Source organism: Hoplias malabaricus, chromosome 2 (assembly GCF_029633855.1).
Source record: "Hoplias malabaricus isolate fHopMal1 chromosome 2, fHopMal1.hap1, whole genome shotgun sequence".
Lineage (NCBI taxonomy): Eukaryota > Metazoa > Chordata > Actinopteri > Characiformes > Erythrinidae > Hoplias > Hoplias malabaricus.
In genome coordinates this window covers 38,853,386-38,871,516 of record NC_089801.1, presented here as the reverse complement: position 1 = coordinate 38,871,516, position 18,131 = coordinate 38,853,386, and the positions used below count along the sequence as shown (strand labels likewise).

General features: G+C 38.4%; 2 protein-coding genes across 2 annotated transcripts; both read right to left on the bottom strand.

The window, feature by feature from the left end:
- Positions 1–1,927: 1,927 nt before the first annotated feature.
- On the bottom strand, positions 1,928–6,988 carry LOC136685253 (oocyte zinc finger protein XlCOF6-like). The gene is made up of 2 exons (XM_066659328.1): positions 6,877–6,988; positions 1,928–6,061 (listed from the first exon to the last, which is right to left on the bottom strand). Exon 2 carries the CDS (start codon positions 5,883–5,885, stop codon positions 4,278–4,280), a length of 1,608 nt encoding a protein of 535 aa, XP_066515425.1. The 5' UTR covers positions 5,886–6,061; positions 6,877–6,988; the 3' UTR covers positions 1,928–4,277.
- A 431-nt stretch (positions 6,989–7,419) lies between these two features.
- On the bottom strand, positions 7,420–15,097 carry LOC136685294 (zinc finger protein 420-like). The gene is made up of 3 exons (XM_066659341.1): positions 14,986–15,097; positions 13,141–14,010; positions 7,420–10,636 (listed from the first exon to the last, which is right to left on the bottom strand). Exons 2-3 carry the CDS (start codon positions 13,899–13,901, stop codon positions 9,838–9,840), a joined length of 1,560 nt encoding a protein of 519 aa, XP_066515438.1. The 5' UTR covers positions 13,902–14,010; positions 14,986–15,097; the 3' UTR covers positions 7,420–9,837.
- Between the last annotated feature and the right edge of the window lie 3,034 nt (positions 15,098–18,131).

Here is an 18,131-nt window from a genome sequence, read left to right as displayed (position 1 = left end):
CTGTATGATCAGTGGAGCTGATAAAATGAGTGCAGAAACAAGTCAATTTAATATTTTGAATGATCTGTGTATGTTCGCCTACTGTGTGTTTAGTTGATGCAACACAAATTATGTGTTTCCTCTTAATTTAAAATAAAAATCTAAAGCTGCATAATCAGTGTTTGAAACCAAACCGGAAGCAAAATTAAATTCAACATAGAAAATGAATTAACTGCTGAATATGAACAAATAAAATGAAAATTATGTGAACAACAGGTTGGGCAGCAGGTAGTGTCTGAGTCATGCAGCTCCAGGGACCTTAGGCCTTAAATTAGGCCTTATTTAGATCACCAGGGTTTTGCTGTTCCACAATGTAGTACATAAGGGTTAGCTTAAAAATTCAAGTCTGCCTCCAGGCAGCAAATAAAATTCCCCAGCGCCTTAAAAGTGGCTTCCACCTTCATTCTGTACACCCTGCAAACTGACAAGATTGTTTCCTTAGGCTTGTGATGTCAGAAACACTGGCTTTGGGACCCAGCCGTTTCAGAACTGAAATGCTCAGCCATGGGCCTGACCGCTTATTTAATTTATGATATTTGCTCTACCATCTAAAAAAGAAACACCCCACGCATATTCTAACAAGGTTAATACTGGATATACACTGGAGGTTGCTTTTGAGTCACCAGCTGAACAATGTCCCACAACTCTTTTTGCCCTAGTCATTTGTTTTTTGTTATCTGGCAAAACTGAGAAATCCTGCTTTGTGACCGCATCAACATTTTTCTGATACGTTTTTATAAATACAGGCAATTTAAAAAAAAAACTATTCTGACGACACGTGACTAATAAATCACAGTGATAATTGGATCCTGATTATTGCCGCTTGCAGCAATGTCTGTATCATTTGTAGACGGTCCCTTACAGCAGCAGCCCACAGAGATCCGTACAGTGTTACTGAATTATAAAGGCCTGCATTTCTAACCACAGCTGGTGTTTTCATTTGGTGACATCCTTCTGTACTTTTTGAAAGCTGATGGAGAAAGAATAATATGTAAAAAAAAAAAAAAAATAAGCCTCAGTGATCTGGCATAGCCCATCGTTGATTAAATGGTAAAAGAAAAAAAAGCACGTTATATATTTAACGTATTCAACAAGCATATCGTTAAACATAGTTTGAAGAACCTCAGCAGAGTCCTAACCGTGGCTAAAACTCACAAGAAAGTGTAATTTTGAAGTAACATCGGCTACGAAAATGTATTTACTTACATCAAAGTAAAGCCCGTACATGCAGTAATGGGGTTCGTGTGAGCAAAGCGCCAAACAACCGTTCCGTTACAGGCTGCGCCTCAAATGGCTCCCTACTCCCTTATTGTACACTGCTTAGTAAATAAATCTCTGCTACACGGTTCCTACATTCATTTATTCGGCCTCCGAAAGCTCTTCTTCATCGTCAGGATTGTGGTGGGCCAGGGGTCTACAAAGAAACATACACTGGACAGAGTGCCAGTCCTTCTCAAGGAATTAAGTTCACCCTGTCTCTCACACACACCTATGGACAGTTTCACACGCAGCCAGTCACTCACTCACCCAGTCAGTCATTCACGCACTTACACCTGTGGCCAGTTTCACACACTCCCACCTGTGGGCAGTTTCACACACTCCCACCTGTGGGCGGTTTTACACACTTACCCAGTCACCCATACACCCATCCAGTTAATCCATCCCACTCACAACTGTGGACAGTTTCACACACACAGCCAGTCATTCACACATTCACTCCTGCAGACATTTTCACGCACTCACCCTGTCACTCACACCTGTGGACAATTTCAAAGCCTCGACAAAAGGCTGTACTTGCAGCAAGGATTGAATAGAGGAAAATGTGCATTCAACTACAAGTCACTCTCCAAGAACCAAAAAAGTTTGTGATGCCAAAGAGTTCGTTGCAGATTTATTTGAAATCACCAGGAACGTCTGCACAACGATTAAAGTAGAAAATGGGAAAAGGTAAAATACAAAGAGTAATTACACTTGTCTCCTTCCACATTAAAAGACATCAACCAAGTGTCCTGAGGCCTAAATAAGGGCCAACATACAGAAGAGAGAAAGGATACAGAGTTACTGACCCAAGATTCTATTAAACAAGTGCTTAACATATAAATAACATGAATGTAAAATTTTTCATCATGCTATTTTTAAATTAATAAAGGTGGTTTCACAGTTGTAGTGCCATTTAACTCTTTGGAGAAGCTAAGTTTTAAAAATCTTTTTAAATTAATTAAACAAAAGATGACATAACTGTAAAAAATAATAATAATAATAATAAAATAAACATATTAACATAATATAGTTTATAATCCCATTGGAACAAATGGCAACCCAATAGTGAAATCACCCTTAATTGCATCATCACATTGGAACAAGACCCCGACTGAAATGTGCAACAATTAAAGAAGAGTGGACAATCAGAGAAGTCAACAATAATAAATACATACCTTAGCATTCAATAAAAACACTGACAGGAGTGTTACAGAGATTTGTACAGTACATTAGTTCAGAGGAGTCTATAACTAAGCTCAGGAAGACCAGGAACAGGTCTAATTACACACATAAACCAGACAGACATTAATGCCTAATTAAACACCAAGTTGTCAGATTATCACTTCAACAGTAACCATTGAAAATTATTATTAACTCTTGGCAAATACATTTGCAGGAAAGACATGAAAAGAAAAACAATTAATGAAATATGCATGAAATCTTAGTGTTTTTAAAGCAACACATGGTAAGGTTCGTTTTTTTGCAGGGGAGTGTGGTTTCCTACCCTTCTCCAAAAGTTACATAGTGCAGTTTCTGCAGTGCTGAGCCAGGAGTAGCAACGACAGAGGCTCTATTCTTCTTGCTACAGCTCAGTGAAGGAGCACAATGTTTAAAGGTTTAATTTTAAGGTAAAAAAATACTACCTAGTGTTGTTTTACACTCTTAAACCAAGTTCTAACGGCAAGTGACATGAGCGAGTGACACAGCATAACGGAGCAAAGCATGGAATACATACAACACGAGCTTCAAATCAGAATATAAATCTACTACTGACCAATCAGAGAGCAGTTTAAGACTTCACCAACAATTGGGTGGGTGGGGGCTCCTGAATAGTGTTTATCCGAACAGCAGCATGCCAGAATTGAAATTCATTCTATATGGCACGTCTGTATAAAACGGCACATCGCATCACACGCTCTTGTTGCTCGTAGTTAGGAAACAAAAAATGGCCCACTCTCAGATCCATTCTTTAAATTCACAGGTGTTACAGAATAACTCATACATTATAAGTTTATACGACTTAACCCAATGTGTAGTTATTGTTGACTACAAAAAAAATATTAATAAATATTATTCCACAACCCCTTATAATTTGGTTTATGACTGTTATATTACTTTGTTTGCCAGTAAAAAAGGAAATATAAAAACCTTAAGTTTAAATTTAACAGTAGTACGATAAGCCTAATGAGTTTAAAAGGTTAAGAATAATATTTCAGCTGATGTGTCGGTGGGGCTAAAACTGTTGGCCCCCTAGTATTGATCTGCAGTTTTGTCACTGACAAATAACACCATCAACTTTTAGCGCCTTTCTGGGTCAGAACATGTGTTTTGCTGATGAGGCAAAACCTGACAAGTCAATGTGAGGCACCATCTGTTTATCTATATGAACAATACCAGTAAAAGACTGAACTGGAGAATCTGAAAACAAAGCACCAATATGTCAAGAAATACAAAAATATATAATGCACATTAAATATGTCCAAATATAACCTATAACACTTAATAACAGTCTTGTGTGCAAGAAGTAAAGACCAGAGCTTCTGAACAGAAACCAAAGTGCAAAGCATGCTGGGTAGCTCTTTCCCCTGGGCTACAGTATAGTAAGACTGTGACTTGCTGCTGTTTATTTGAGTATGTGAAGTGTACTGTGTCATATGTATCGGTAAAGCATACGTCAATGATAAATATTTTAATAGTAAATATCGAAAAATACCTTCTGAAATTTGAATGATGTTTAATGTAAAGTGTTGTTACGTTGGAGCATTTCTTTTGGTCTCTTTATCATGAAGTTTGTATATTATGTTAAGAAAAGCTTTAAAAAATCATGGTAAAAAAAGACAATGGAGAAGTGTGGATCCTACAATGATATGGAAATATTATATTTTGGCAAACTCTAATACTATTATCAGCATTTTCAGCCACTCAGACTCAATCATCTGCTCAGCATCCATTGCACAGGTCTGAGAAAATATGAGACGTTAACAGGGCCTCTCTTCGGCATGAACCACCTGGTGTCTTTGGAGGCTGTTCTTGTGAGTGAAACTCTTGCCGCACAGCGAGCAGTCGAAGGGTCTCTCTCCTGTGTGGATGCGCTGATGGAGCTGGAGGTGATTCCACTGAGTAAAGCTCTTTCCACATTCCAGACAGTTGTAGGGTCTCTCTCCGGTGTGTGTGCGCAAGTGCTGCTGCAGCGTGCTCTGCTGAGCGAAGCTCCTGCTGCAGTACACACACTGGAAGGGCTTCTCTCCGGTATGAGTTCGCAGGTGATTTTTCAGTGTGCCTCCGGTGATGAAGCTCTTCCCACACTGAGGACAGAAGTAAGGCTTCTCTCCGGTGTGAGTCCGCTGGTGGAGCTGGAGGCTGCTCAGTCGATTGAAGCTCTTCCCACACTGAGAGCATTCATAGGGCCTCTCTCCAGTGTGATTGAGCTGGTGAACGAGTAGAGAGCTCCTGTCTGTAAAGCTAAGCCCACATTCTGAGCAGATGCAGGGCCTCTCCCCTGTGTGAAGGCGCTGGTGTTTTTTAAAATTACTTTTATCGCTAAAGCTCTTGCCACACTCAGAACACTCAAACGGTTTCTCTCCGGTGTGGACGCGGTAGTGCTGCTGGAGGTGACTCTGCTGCGCGAAACCTTTCCCACAGTACAAACACTGATAGGGCTTCTCTCCGGTGTGAATGCGCTCATGACGCTGGAGGTCTATCAGCTGAGAAAACGTTTTCCCACACACAGAGCAGACGTACATCTTCCCTGCTGGGTGAAAACGGTTGTGGTCCTGGACGTAACAGCGATGAATAAAATTCCTCCCGCACTGAGAACAGCCAAACAACTTCATTTCCGCTGGAACATGATGGTCCTGTACGTCGTCCTCATCTTCTGTGGGAATGAGGCGGTTTTGGACATTACATCGCTCCTCTGTGCAGATACGGTGGTCTTCATCAAGATAACACCGATGAGTAAAACTCTTGCAACATTGTGAGCAGTCAAACGTCTTCACTTCTGAGGGATTATGACAGTCTTGGACATTATACTCCTCTTCTGTGGGAATAGGACACTCCTGGACTTTGCAGTGCTCTTCTGTGCAAATGCGGTGATCTTCCTGGAGACGACACTGGCGGATGAAACTCTCTCTACAATCTGTGCAGCAATATAGCCCATCTTCTGTGGTCAAAGAGTCAAAGCTGTTTCCACACTGTGAGCAGATATGAGTGTTCTCTTCAGTGTGATGATTAGGATGTTGCTGGACATTATTCTGCTCTTCCATGGGGATAAGAGGGTCTTGGTCATTACACTGGTGAGAAAAACTCTTCCCACACTCAGTACAGCAATATGGTGTTTCTTCTGTGGGAACAGGGTGGTCTTTTTGGACACTGCACTGATGAATAAAACTTTTCCCACATTCTGAGCAGATATATAGCTTCTCTTGAGCATCTGTATACTGGACTTGCTCACTAGACTGATGAGTAACACTCTTGTCGTTTTGCAAAGAGTCACGCATCTTCACTTGTGTGTGCAGATCATGGTCATGGACGGTATATGGTTTATCCTCATCATACTCTGAGAAATGGAGAGATTCCTCCTCGTCCATCACTATCTTAGTAGATGAGAGGTGTTTGTAGGGTAAGTAGGCTGCCTGAACTCCTACATTCTGTTACAATACATTATGTTTTTGTTGTCATCTCTTCACTCGACAGCTGAAATAATTTTGCGTAGAACTATGGGCAACAGACGGAGAGATGTCTTGAACCTGTACGTCAATAGTTTCTGTAGAAGAATTGAAAATAGAAATATTGTGAAGGTCAGCAGATTCATTACACACAACAAAACTACAACTGAGATAACACAATTTTTCTAGTGACCCTGAAGCTAAAAAAATAAGTAAAGTAAAATAAGCATACATTTTTATCTGAAAAAAAAAACAAAAAAACAATTCTCATCCTTGAAGGGTGGCATGATGAAGATGCAGGTGATTTCACTGCCACAGGTCTACAGATGTGAGTGTGAGAGTGACTGCATGAAACTGTCCACAGGTATGAGTGTGAATGACTGACTGAGAGTGTGTATTGTCCACAGGTGTGACTGGGAGAGCGAGTGGTGACATTTGATGAACTGGTTCCCTGTCCATGATGTGTTACTGAATGTGTTGCTGCCTTGCCCCAATATTTCCAGGTTCTGGACCCACCGTGCCCCTGATCAGAATAAAGCAGTTACAGAAGACGAAAGAATAAATGGTCCTTAATGCCCCCTAGTGTTTAGAATCCGATAATCGCCGCTGGTATGTACCTCCATGTCATTTGTAGACGGACCCTTACAGCATTAGCCCACAGAAACACTTACTCCTGAATTATGAAGACGTACACTTCTAACAATAGCTTATATGCACTTAATTGTGTTTTACTAACAGTGGTATTGTAATAGTTTTTTTAGCATCTCTTTAAACCGACTGAAGGGACAAATGTGAAGATCGGAACGTGAATCAAAACCGCAGTAACGTGGCAACCTTCATTCAATAAAACAAAGCCAGCACATTACACTCCTATAACTTCACCAAGCAGAGAATAAAACACAGCCAGACGAACCTCAGCAGGGTCCAGACCGTGGCTAAAACTCACAAAAACCCGGAGAAAAGGGCAATTTTGGAGTAAAATCCGCTACAAAATTGTTTATTATTTCTTCTATGTTGGAGGTTATGGCGGCTGGTGTAGAAGCGTACACTGCTTAGTGCCATCTACTGAAGCGGAGGACTACAAGCCTCTTCCAAATATCTCTGCTCTACTTGCTTTTCCAAGTAATAATTATTAATCTTTTCACTTTTAGCGTTGTAACTTTGTATTAAATTGCAGTTCTCACATTTTATAGTCCCCTTCCTCCTAACATTAATGAATTATAACTATAAATAACTATAATTTTTATATTATGGCTTTGTTTCCATCACAATGTGTCTTAATTTACTTTATTCTCTCATTCTCTCACTCATTCACTCGTTGCACGGCCCCTAACCTATACAATGTCCGATTTATATTTATACTTTTTTTAATAATGTGTTGTGGGGCTATCAGTGATAGAAAGGCAGCAAGGCTTTTGTAACAATAATTAATCCAAAACACTCATTTGTCATCAGATTTATTCAAGCAATAGTTTTATAATAATTACATTTATTTACAATTCACAAAAATTAAATAATTCATGAATGAATTTTTCATTATAATATGAAAAAAAGAAATAATAAAATCATCACCATGGTCTCAGTTCTCTCTTGCTCTCTCACTATACACACACATCCCTAACAATCCAAATATCACATAAAACTGAAGATATGGAATTTAAACATGCAGATATTAAGGTTATAGTCATAATACAGATGTAAAATAAGTGTGACAAATACAAAGCATATTTACATTATTTAGACTGCGACATGATGCAGAATATACTTCACTCAAACTAGAAACTCAATTAGCTCATGATACTCCACATATACATAGTGTTTTCAGAACGACTGGAATTGTTTGGCTAAATAGGAGGCAAACATAAGCCTGTAAAATAGTAAACATGTTTATCCCTTACTCTGAATCTATAAGGTGAACAAATTTTAAACAATATATCGCCGCTGTCCAAAAAACATGTATCTCCAAAGTAGTAAGTAAAAATTCTTAACTTTCAATGGATGTCAGTGTAAAAATTAGATTCCAAGAAGTAGATTAGATTTTGGAGCATTTCTATTGGTCCATTTATCATCAAATTTTGAAAAAATGTGAAGGACACCTGTTGTGTTTAAATTATGTAGTAAATTAAAATCCAAAAAAAGTGTTTTTATTTGGGCAGCAACAAAACTGAGCTCTAAGCCATATTTCAAAGTTTGGCCCAAAATATTAGGACAATTAATTTGTACAAATTCCCACAATACAATCAAATACATATTGTACAAAGACATATTTATAACTCCTTCAGGCAACAATCTATGTTGGTGAAGTGAAGGATTTGTTGAGTACTTAAAATGACAAAAAAGGACCAAATTAATGATTTGTTTAGTTTTTATAATTCTAAATAAATAATACATTATCTATGCATTTTCACATAGGTATGGTTTCCTATGCATTAGAATTCAAATATAAATTGCATTTGCTTTTTGAAGCCAAATATTAAAATCAAAAATAGGAAATACAGGTTATAACTTAACGGTACACTATGTGAATATATACAGTTTCCTAACAAGTACTATGAACTGTCAATTTTATATGATGATTTTTAAAAAGTAATTTTATAATATCATCAACACAAGTGCATTCTGTGGCTAAGAAAGCCATTTGAAAAATGCACTCTGTTTCAGGGCAGCTGTCTTTGTTGTGTTTGTTCACCAGCTGTCACTTTGACTAATTTGCTTGTGCACTGGTCAGTTGTGAGACCTCTGTGCCATAGCATCTGCCATAGGTAAGTGAACTTAAAAAAAAAACAAAAAAAAAAAAACAGACAGGCACTGTGGTGAAATGACCAAGTGCATTTTTAAGAATAAATTCTGACAGCAGTTCAGCAACCAATCGGTCAACTCTACAGATTTCTATAACTGTACATAAGTGTTTAAGTATTCATTTGCTTCCACGTGTGTGTGTGTGTGTGCGCTTATGTCAGTTCCAACACAGGTAACCTCAAATATATCTATAAAAGAGATGTTTTTAAATCACGGTCTGTATTTTACAGAATAGTGTTTGTGTATTGGCAACAGTCAAGAAAAAAGAGGGAAATGAAGGGATCGCTCTAAGACAGAAAGTTGTGCATTTCTCTCTTTAAGTCTCAGCATTTAGTCCTGTATATAGAGGAATCCTTGGTATTTGGAATGTAACCTATTTGTACTAGTAAAGATGTATTCTTTGAGTAAATAACAACAGACTTTTGTAAGTCATTCTGCTAAATGCCAAAAAATGTAAATAGTGTCATTCACCCAAGGCCATGAGACATGGGCTATAGTTGGATGGAGGCTCCTTCAATGTATAGGCTAAACAAGTGCGTAGATCAATGGTTTGTCCTTGAAACAAATCTTGTTAAAACACATTTTGCTCTGCTTAGATTTGGAAAAAAATTTTGCATCCACAGAAATTTTATTAATTGTAAAATTAATTAAGCTAATACATAAATGTCTGTGATAGTGTGCAAAGTAAAATATGTAGGAATAATAAATAATTAGAATTTCTGCTAGGTGTTAAAAATTAAATTCATACTTACTATAAAACTATACTCAAATAAAATCCAAGTGCTTTTACTTGTATTAAAGTATATTTGTGTAAAAGTATCTACATTTAATTAAGATTCAGTTTCACTAAAGAGTATGAATTTAGAGTGGATTACTCTCCACAAGGTCAACACCAGCCATTTAAAGTGAAGTAGAACTGCTGGCAAGTACTTTTGCCCAAGTGAAATCAAATTACAAAAGGACACTGTTGATGTCAAGCGCCACTTATAAAACATGCAAAGCAATTTGTTGCCCCCTTGTGGAGAATGTTCTGCCTGTTAAATACGAGTGAGTCTGTGAGTGAATGACAAGATTCTTACAAGCCAGATTCTTGAGGTGCTTCACATGATTCATCCCTAAAATGAATGCGCATGTGTCGCTGAAGGTTACTCTGCTCTGTAAAACTCCTCCCACACCAGGCGCAGACATATGGCTTCTCTCCGGTGTGAGTGAGCTGGTGGCGCTGGAGGCTGCTCTTATGTGTGAAATTCATGCCACACTCTGGGCATTCAAAGGGTTTCTCTCCTGAGTGAATGCGATGGTGCAGTTGGAGACTGCTGAGCTGTGTGAAGCTCTTGCCACACTCTGAGCAGTAGTATGGCCTCTCTCCAGTGTGGGTGCGGTGATGCTGCTGGAGGTAACTCTGTTGAGCAAAACGTCTCCCACAGTACAGACACTGATATGGTTTCTCTCCTGTGTGAGTGCGCTGATGTTTTTTCAGGTGACCTTTGTCAATAAAACTCTTCCCACACATGGTGCAGTCATAAGGCTTCTCTCCAGTGTGGACGCTCTGGTGTCGTTGGAGGCTATTCTTATGAGTAAATGTCTTCCCACAAAGAGGGCATTCGTATGGCTTCTGTCCTGAGTGAATGAGCTGGTGACGCTGAAGGCTATTCCTGTGAGTAAAACTTTTCCCACAGTGCGAGCAGTCAAACGGCTTCTCTCCCGTGTGAATGCGTTCATGCAGCTGGAGGTCACTCTGCTGAATAAATCCTTTCCCACACTGCGAACACTCATGCGGTTTCTCTCCTGTGTGAACACGCTGGTGTCGCTGGAGATCGCTCTGTTGTGTAAAATTCTTTCCACACTCTGAACAGAGGTGTGCTCTCTCTTTATTTGTTTCTGTCCCAGTCTCTTCTGGAGAGGCATCTGTGTGATTGCCAGAAGACGGCTGCTCCTCCGTCTCAGCTTCCAGAACCTGAAGCGCTCCTTCAGGAGGGATTTCATGTCGCAGGGGTACATAGAAATTGGTGCCAGGCACACACAGCAAGATTAGACCAGAATTCATTTTTCATTTCTAGGGGAAAAGAAGAAACAAGGCATAAGAATGTCAGCATTATAAATAAAACATATAGAAATAATGATAAGGAAAAACACACTAGATTAAGTTAATTCAGCTGTACACAGCCTGTATGATCTGTAGAATAAGATGTTTTGGAACACAAGTCAAAGGTCAGCTTGCTCAATGCCAAGCATAGGCAAAAGGGGTATAAGACCACCCAGCAGTGGGCTGTGGAGCAGTAGAGCATTTTTCTGGAGTGACTGATGTAGCTCCGTCCAATAAATTTAGCACTGGATTCAGAACACCAGACCATAGTTAAGTTTATGAAGCTTAATGCTATTAAATCCTCACAGAAACTATCCAACACTTAGTATAATGCCTGATTATTCTGCTGGATGAGCAGGTGTCCAAATATACTCAGGTTCCATACGAATTTTAATGGACTCCTGATTGCAAATAAACAGCAGACAAACTCGTAACAAATAGATTTAAAACAAGTCTTTTAATGAGGTCCATTAGCGAATAACCCCTTCAAATAAAATAATAAAAAACGCTAAAAAAAAGAGAGCATATTATCCTGGTCAAATTTCGCTGTCCTCGAAAGTAGAGTTAGATTCTTGTTCAAATTTTCCGCTCCCCCTTAAATGCCAGTCACCAGAATGTAACCACTGCGCCTTATTTAAGGTGGACCGGAGAATTCAAATAATGAGCGCACGAAAGGTAAGTAAACTGCAGCCTCCTAAACTAATTTCGTCACGGTAATCTTTATCGCAGTTTTAGACTCCAGGAAACGGCAGTTAACGGCACATGTCCGGGAGAATAATTTCAATAGAATTATTCTTTTAAAACAGTGTTTACTTACATCTCCTAAACAGTCGCGTTGAAATCATGTCCGGGCAGAAACAGCCAAGCAATGGTTCCGTCCTTACACAGAGTCCTAACCACATTGTGCGGAATTTGCTTCATCAGTCTGTCCTCCCTAAATCATGTGTTCACAATATAATAAATACGTACAGCTGATCTTAAAACTAAAACATAATTGCAACACATTGGCTTAAATATGCAGAACCAGACAATATGAACCATACAGGCGTATAGACCCTGTTAAAAGTACAATAAGTAATTTTACAGGAGTAGACTAAACACAGCACAGAGAGCTGCATATTACCAGAGTGAATGGTTTCACACAAGTTTTCTCAGGCAAAAAATGCATTTGCCAGAGAATGCTGCTGCTAGAATAATTATTTTATTCTATATTATTTAAATAAAGGTAGTGTCACAGTCTCACAGCTCCTGGGACCTGGGTGACTGACTGTGAGGAGTTTTGACTGTCTGTGTGTGGTGTGTTTTCCCCATGCCTGCAAAGGTTTCCTCAAGGTGCTCCAGTTTCCTCCCACGGTCCAAAAACACACGTTGGTAGGTGGATTGGCGACTCAGAAGTGTCAATAGGTGTGAGTTTGTGTGAATGTGTGAGTGTGTGTTGCCCTGTGAAGGACTGGCGAACCCTCCAGGGTGTGTTCCTGCACCCAATGATTATAGGAAGGCTCCGGACCCACCGCAAATTTGAACTGGATAAGCAGTTTCAGACAATGAATGAATGATTTAAATAATATTCTTCATTTTAAGATCATTTGTACTACATAGAATATGAAATGAAATTACCTATTGCACAATTAACAGTGCACATTATAAACTCTGACTATCCATAAATAATAATCTGTTTTCTCACACACAGAGAAATCAGCAATTCTGCATTTATTAGTGCTTTAAAGTCAGATTATCTTTACATTATCATAATTTACAATATTACAATACAGGCAAGATCATCCATTACATCATTTATATGCCTTTTTAGATACATGTCCAACAAATAAGTAGTTATAGTTTTAAAAATGTTTTATGTTAAATAAATAACGTATATCATTTACAATACAGAAGACACATATTACACAGTGAAAATACCTCTTCAGCATTCAACATGGAAAGGCAATTCTAAGATAACAACAAAAGTATACCATGTCTGTTAAATAAGTCTTGGAGGTAGGCAATAACAGTTGTAATAACAATCAATGCTTGCCAACTTGGTGGCTGTCATTTAATACACTCAATCATTTTAAAAATGAATGTTAACCATTTAAAGCAGCAGTAGTGAGTAGGGATCAATACCCTGCTCAGGTAAGAATACCACTGTATAAGAAATGTCCTTGGGCTTTACTCCTAATGCTGTAATCATCTGTCTCTGTAACATAGATAAGAGTATCTCTAGAAATAAAATGACAACAAATGCCTTTTCAGAGGAAGTGTTAGTTGTACCAAAAAACGAATTATTGAATGTTAGTGTGAATGCGTTGATGTTTTTTAAGGATTCTCTTCTGATTAAAAGTCTTTCCGCACAGTGGACACTCATAGGGTCTCTCTATTGTGTGAATGAGCTGGTGTCCATGGAGATTACCTCTGTGACTAAAAGTCTTCCCACAGTGGGGACATTCATACGGCTTTGCTCCTGTGTGAGTGCGCTGATGCACTTGGAGAGTACTTTGTTGAGTAAAACTCTTTCCACACTCTGTGCAGAAGTAGGGCTTGTCTCCCGAGTGAGTGCGCAGATGGAGCTGGAGAGTGCTCTGTTGAGTAAAGCACTTTCCACACTCCAGGCAGAAGTGAGGTTTGTCTCCTGTGTGAGTTCGCTGGTGGAGCTGGAGTGTGCTCTGCTGAGTAAAAGATTTCCCACAGTCCACACAGAAATATGGTCTGTCTCCTGTGTGAATGCGCTGGTGCTGATGGAGATTTGTCTGTCGGCTAAAAGTCTTGGTACAGAACGAGCAGCAATAAGGTTTTTCTCCAGTGTGAATGCGCTGGTGCACTTGGAGAGTACTGTGCTGAGTAAAACTCTTCCCACATTCTGAGCATTTATATGGTTTCTCTCCTGTGTGAATGCGCAGGTGTCTATGAAGACCACTCTGCTGAGCAAAACTCTTCCCACACTCTAAGCAGTAGTAAGGCTTTTCTTCTGGGGGCGTGCAGTGGTGCTGATGGAGATGACTATCTTCAGTGAAACTCTCTCCACACTGGGAGCAGAGGTAAGTGCTCACCCCTTCCATGTCTCTGCGTGTTCTCCTGTGGAGAGATGTTCTTTAGAGGGAACTAAAAAAGATGTTTGCTGATCGGCTGGGAATAGAGCAGGGGGGTACTTTAGAATTTCATTCATTTCTGGAGGAGAAAAAAAAATAGGAATGCAACTTGAAACAGAAACTACAACAAAGGTATATGTAGCTGAGTAACAGGTTTGGGATATAAACTTCTCTGGAGCATTTTTAGCTGCAGGACATAGATAATCAAAATAGACTTTATGTCAATAAGCACAATATGAAAAGATGAGGAAGCAAGATTTGTGCCGATGTCTTTTTTATTTTTCACTCAGTGTAGAGCATTCGTTTGTGAAAGGCACTATTGTTGTTGTTATAAAAAAATGTAGATGATAAATACTACATTTACACGCATTTTTTACAAGTTACATGTAACTTATATATAGATGAAAAAAATAATACATTTTTATTTATAGAGCACTTTTTAAAAACCGTTGTCGACAGGTTCCAGACATTGCTTTAAGCCTTCTAATCCATTTCAATTCATTTTCATACCCGATACTATTGTTTACATCATACATTTCTGCGCGCATTTATATTACGTCCGACACGCAACCGCTAACCAAGCGTTAATTCCGCATCGAACAAATGTTTTGTATAATGATTATAGCGATACAAAAACAGTTAAATACAAATAACGGTTTAAAAATGACCTCACATTTAAATTCACGTGCAGTCTTAAATTATTAGCAATAGGGAAGCAGAACACGTTATATGTCCATGTGGTTTATAAACAATATGTGACATTTTATACATTTACAAATGATTAAAATGCTGAATGTTATATCCTGCGTGTGGTTCCCATTAGGTCTGTGTTTTGATAGTATGTGTAAAACGAACTGAGCAAATGAATCTAAAAATATTTCTGTAATTCCCTTGTTCATGATCTAATCTACAACAAACAGGGTTTCAAATGCAAAAAGCGCAGTTTGTGACTTAAATTAATTAATTTACGAAGAATGGTGAAGCCCCTGGAGAAGGAAGAACAAATAATTGTTTAAATAATATTCCCGATATCACACACAAGATTATATCTCACCCCATGTTATTAAAAGACGAACACAAAGCTACTGTTCATGCTCATCTGCACTTCTTCTTCTAAAACCCTTCATTCAGGAGGACAGCTGGATAGATGTTGTCCCTGTTTCTGCTTCCAATTGAACACAGCTGCTTGGTACTGTGAAGTCAGTGCTCTGTAGTCCTCTACTGGTCTGTCTCAGTAGTGTAATATTCCAGTGCAGCAGCTTGTGTGCCGAGTCCTATACAAAAGGCAACAAACAGTTAAATTTAGGTTGAGAGGCAAATATTACAAGATATAAAATAGAATTATACACTGCTTGGGCAAAAAAATGTGTTATTTCCACTGATCATATAGGAGCACTTACAATTACAGTGTGTTATGCTCGTACAACTGGCCCAAGTAGAACTTGCACTGGCTCAGTGCCATTGCTGGACAGAGAATAGTCCAACAGTTCACTAACAAAATGTATCCAGCCAGCAGAGTCCTGTGGGCAGTGTGCTGTGTGGCATTAGTGGATACACTGATGTTTGTCCACTAATGAAGAGCTAGAGGACAACCAACACAAACTGTGTAGCAACTGATGAGCTACTATCTCTGACTTTACATCTGCAAGGTGGACCAATGAGACAGTTGTGTCTAACAGAGGGGACAGTGCGTGGAAACAGGGTTTAAAAACTCCAGCAACACTGCTGTGCTTGATGCACTTGTACCAGCAAAATGCAAACACACCACCAGCACGTCAGTGTCAGCAAAGTACTGAGAATGATCCACCACACAAATAATATGCTACCTGCAGTGTGGGGGCACTGAGCATTAACAGGCTGAATGGGGGCTGGCAAAGTAAGCAGAGCAACAGATGGAGTACCTTCTGTAACTGTAGAACTACTCCTATATGGTCAGTGTGACTTTTGTTTGGCCAGGTAGTGTAGGATGTTTTAATTAATTAAGATTTACAATAGTTTAATGGTGCACATGTTCAGATTGAACAACAAGGTTTAAAAAATCTATTAAAACCCCCAAGGGAATGTGTGCTTGGAAGGCAGTGTGCTATGAGTGTGCCAACTACACTGTAGACACACCAAGAACATTTATTGTTTCTCATATGCTGTCTCTCACTCGGACATTATGACACAAAATCAAGCATAAAGCAGTGACACCAGGGGTGCCCAGACTTTGGTATGAGACTAAGTGTGAAGATGGAAGAAGCCTCTGTGGTGTTCATACAGATGACCTTCAACTGAAAAAAGACGCTGGTGAAAGAAGTGATCAAAAGCTCTTTTTAATTTATATTTATTCCATAAACATGATTACAAAACTCAGCAAGTTACCAATATTACATTTTCCACCATACAGGCTTGTTCACAAATATTTAAACCTTTATAACAGATACAACAAAAACAAAATACTAGAATAATTTACATGAAAGTCTATAAAACAGCAATGAAATCACAAATTAGTGTCATTGATTAGCTGTCTGTTTTCATGTTTCCTTTTTTTTAAATCAGTAATTGTTTTACTAGAGCACAACACTCTCACAATAAGATTGGTCCAGTAACAAAACTCAACAAAGAGCCACAGCTTTTACTCCTTTATCATAGTTTTTTGTCTTTCACAATTTTGGTATTAAAAACCAAAAAACCATGATAGTTAGCAACCTTTTCACTGCCTGAAAGGCATAAGAACAGAAGCCACATCGAGAACGACCTCACAGCACTTTCTAAGAAAAATATACACTTAGAAAATATGTTACAAATTGGCACAATGAAAAATATACAGGTTGTAATTTTTCCCTACATCAAGAGTTCATTAATAATCCACCTGGCAAAGAGTCCAGATGATACAAACAGATCTCTTTTTGTGATGAGAAAAAGGCAAAAATGTAGTTCAGAGTAATGTGGAAAAAAACATGAAACAAATACTTTAAACATGAAGGCAAAATACATTCATAAAAAGGGCATAAAATGTCTCCCACAGAGCTGGGTTTGTATTTGTCTCTCTGTGTTTGTTGCAAGTATTTCTTTACAAGGTAATTCAGAGTTTGTCTGAGTACCACCACCTTGTTTTCTTGTTGAAATAAATGATGAGGAAAAAAAAACCCTGCCATAAAGCATAGAGATTCAGAAAATCTACAAAGATTCTGCCATGATGTGGCATGGGGGAACATATATATATATATATATATATATATATAATTTTTTTGTAAACATTAAACAACATTCAAACATAGCAAGAGAAACATATAGTCATGATGCTGACCAAAAAATGCAATCAGAGAGTCAGAAAAAGCAAAAATAAGGGCATTTGCATTCACAACTAAATTTGAATATTATGTTAATGCATGCATATCTCTAGCAATACACCGGAAAAAAAGAAACTATCAAAACTATTTGGTCCTGTTGTCTGCTGAACTGAACTGTGATATTTTCTGCGAGTAAATAGAACAGATTTAGATTAATGAAAAGATTACAATGAATCATAGGATGTAAAAAAAAAAGGTCCAAAACGGATCTTTCAACTTCATCTGATTCATTTGGGCCAGTCCTTCCACAAGTTTAACTTTCTACATTTACTCTTATCTTTATCCCATTTAAATAATAACTCTATTCATATCAACAGGACCATTGCTTTATCTCTAATAGCTAAAAATCAGATTCTAGACCTGCTCTGAGAAGTCTATAGTTACATGCAAAAAAGCACCCTCATGCCTGAAAGGGTTAAAGGGGCATTTCACTGATTTTTCTGAATTGAATTTCTATTTGATTAAATGATTGAGAGGTGAACAAAGTCACTGAAAGTGATTTGGTTTGATTTGGTGTGAAATGCTCCCTTCTAAACCACCACCACACAGGTGGTGAATGGAACCAGACATCTTTCCTCACAGAAAGTTTTAAAAAGTAATGCAAAGCATTATCATGTCATGATAGTTTTAAGAAAAGATATTTGTGTGGGCCTAGAGTTCACAACTGGCCCTGCTCTCTGTTCAGGATGATCTCTTTATCTTCTCACTGTTCTTCTCTTTATCATCTCATCTGTTCACAGTGCTAGTCAGCAAGGCATCTGTTGGCTGATTTAACCGATATGTGCAGTGTGCATTATCCTCTGGCAGTTAAGTTGTTTAATAGCATTGCATTGGTAGCATTTTAAAAGATTGTATGGTCAGCATG

Bases quoted from the DNA above. Each gene is read 5' to 3' on its own strand.
- LOC136685253 (XM_066659328.1), bottom strand. From the start codon at position 5,885: ATGGACGAGGAGGAATCTCTCCATTTCTCAGAGTATGATGAGGATAAA.
- LOC136685294 (XM_066659341.1), bottom strand. From the start codon at position 13,901: ATGGAAGGGGTGAGCACTTACCTCTGCTCCCAGTGTGGAGAGAGTTTC. The intron at 10,637-13,140 runs TAACATTCAATA...GACAGAAACAAA, and splicing joins AAACATCAACGCATTCACAC to TAAAGAGAGAGCACACCTCT.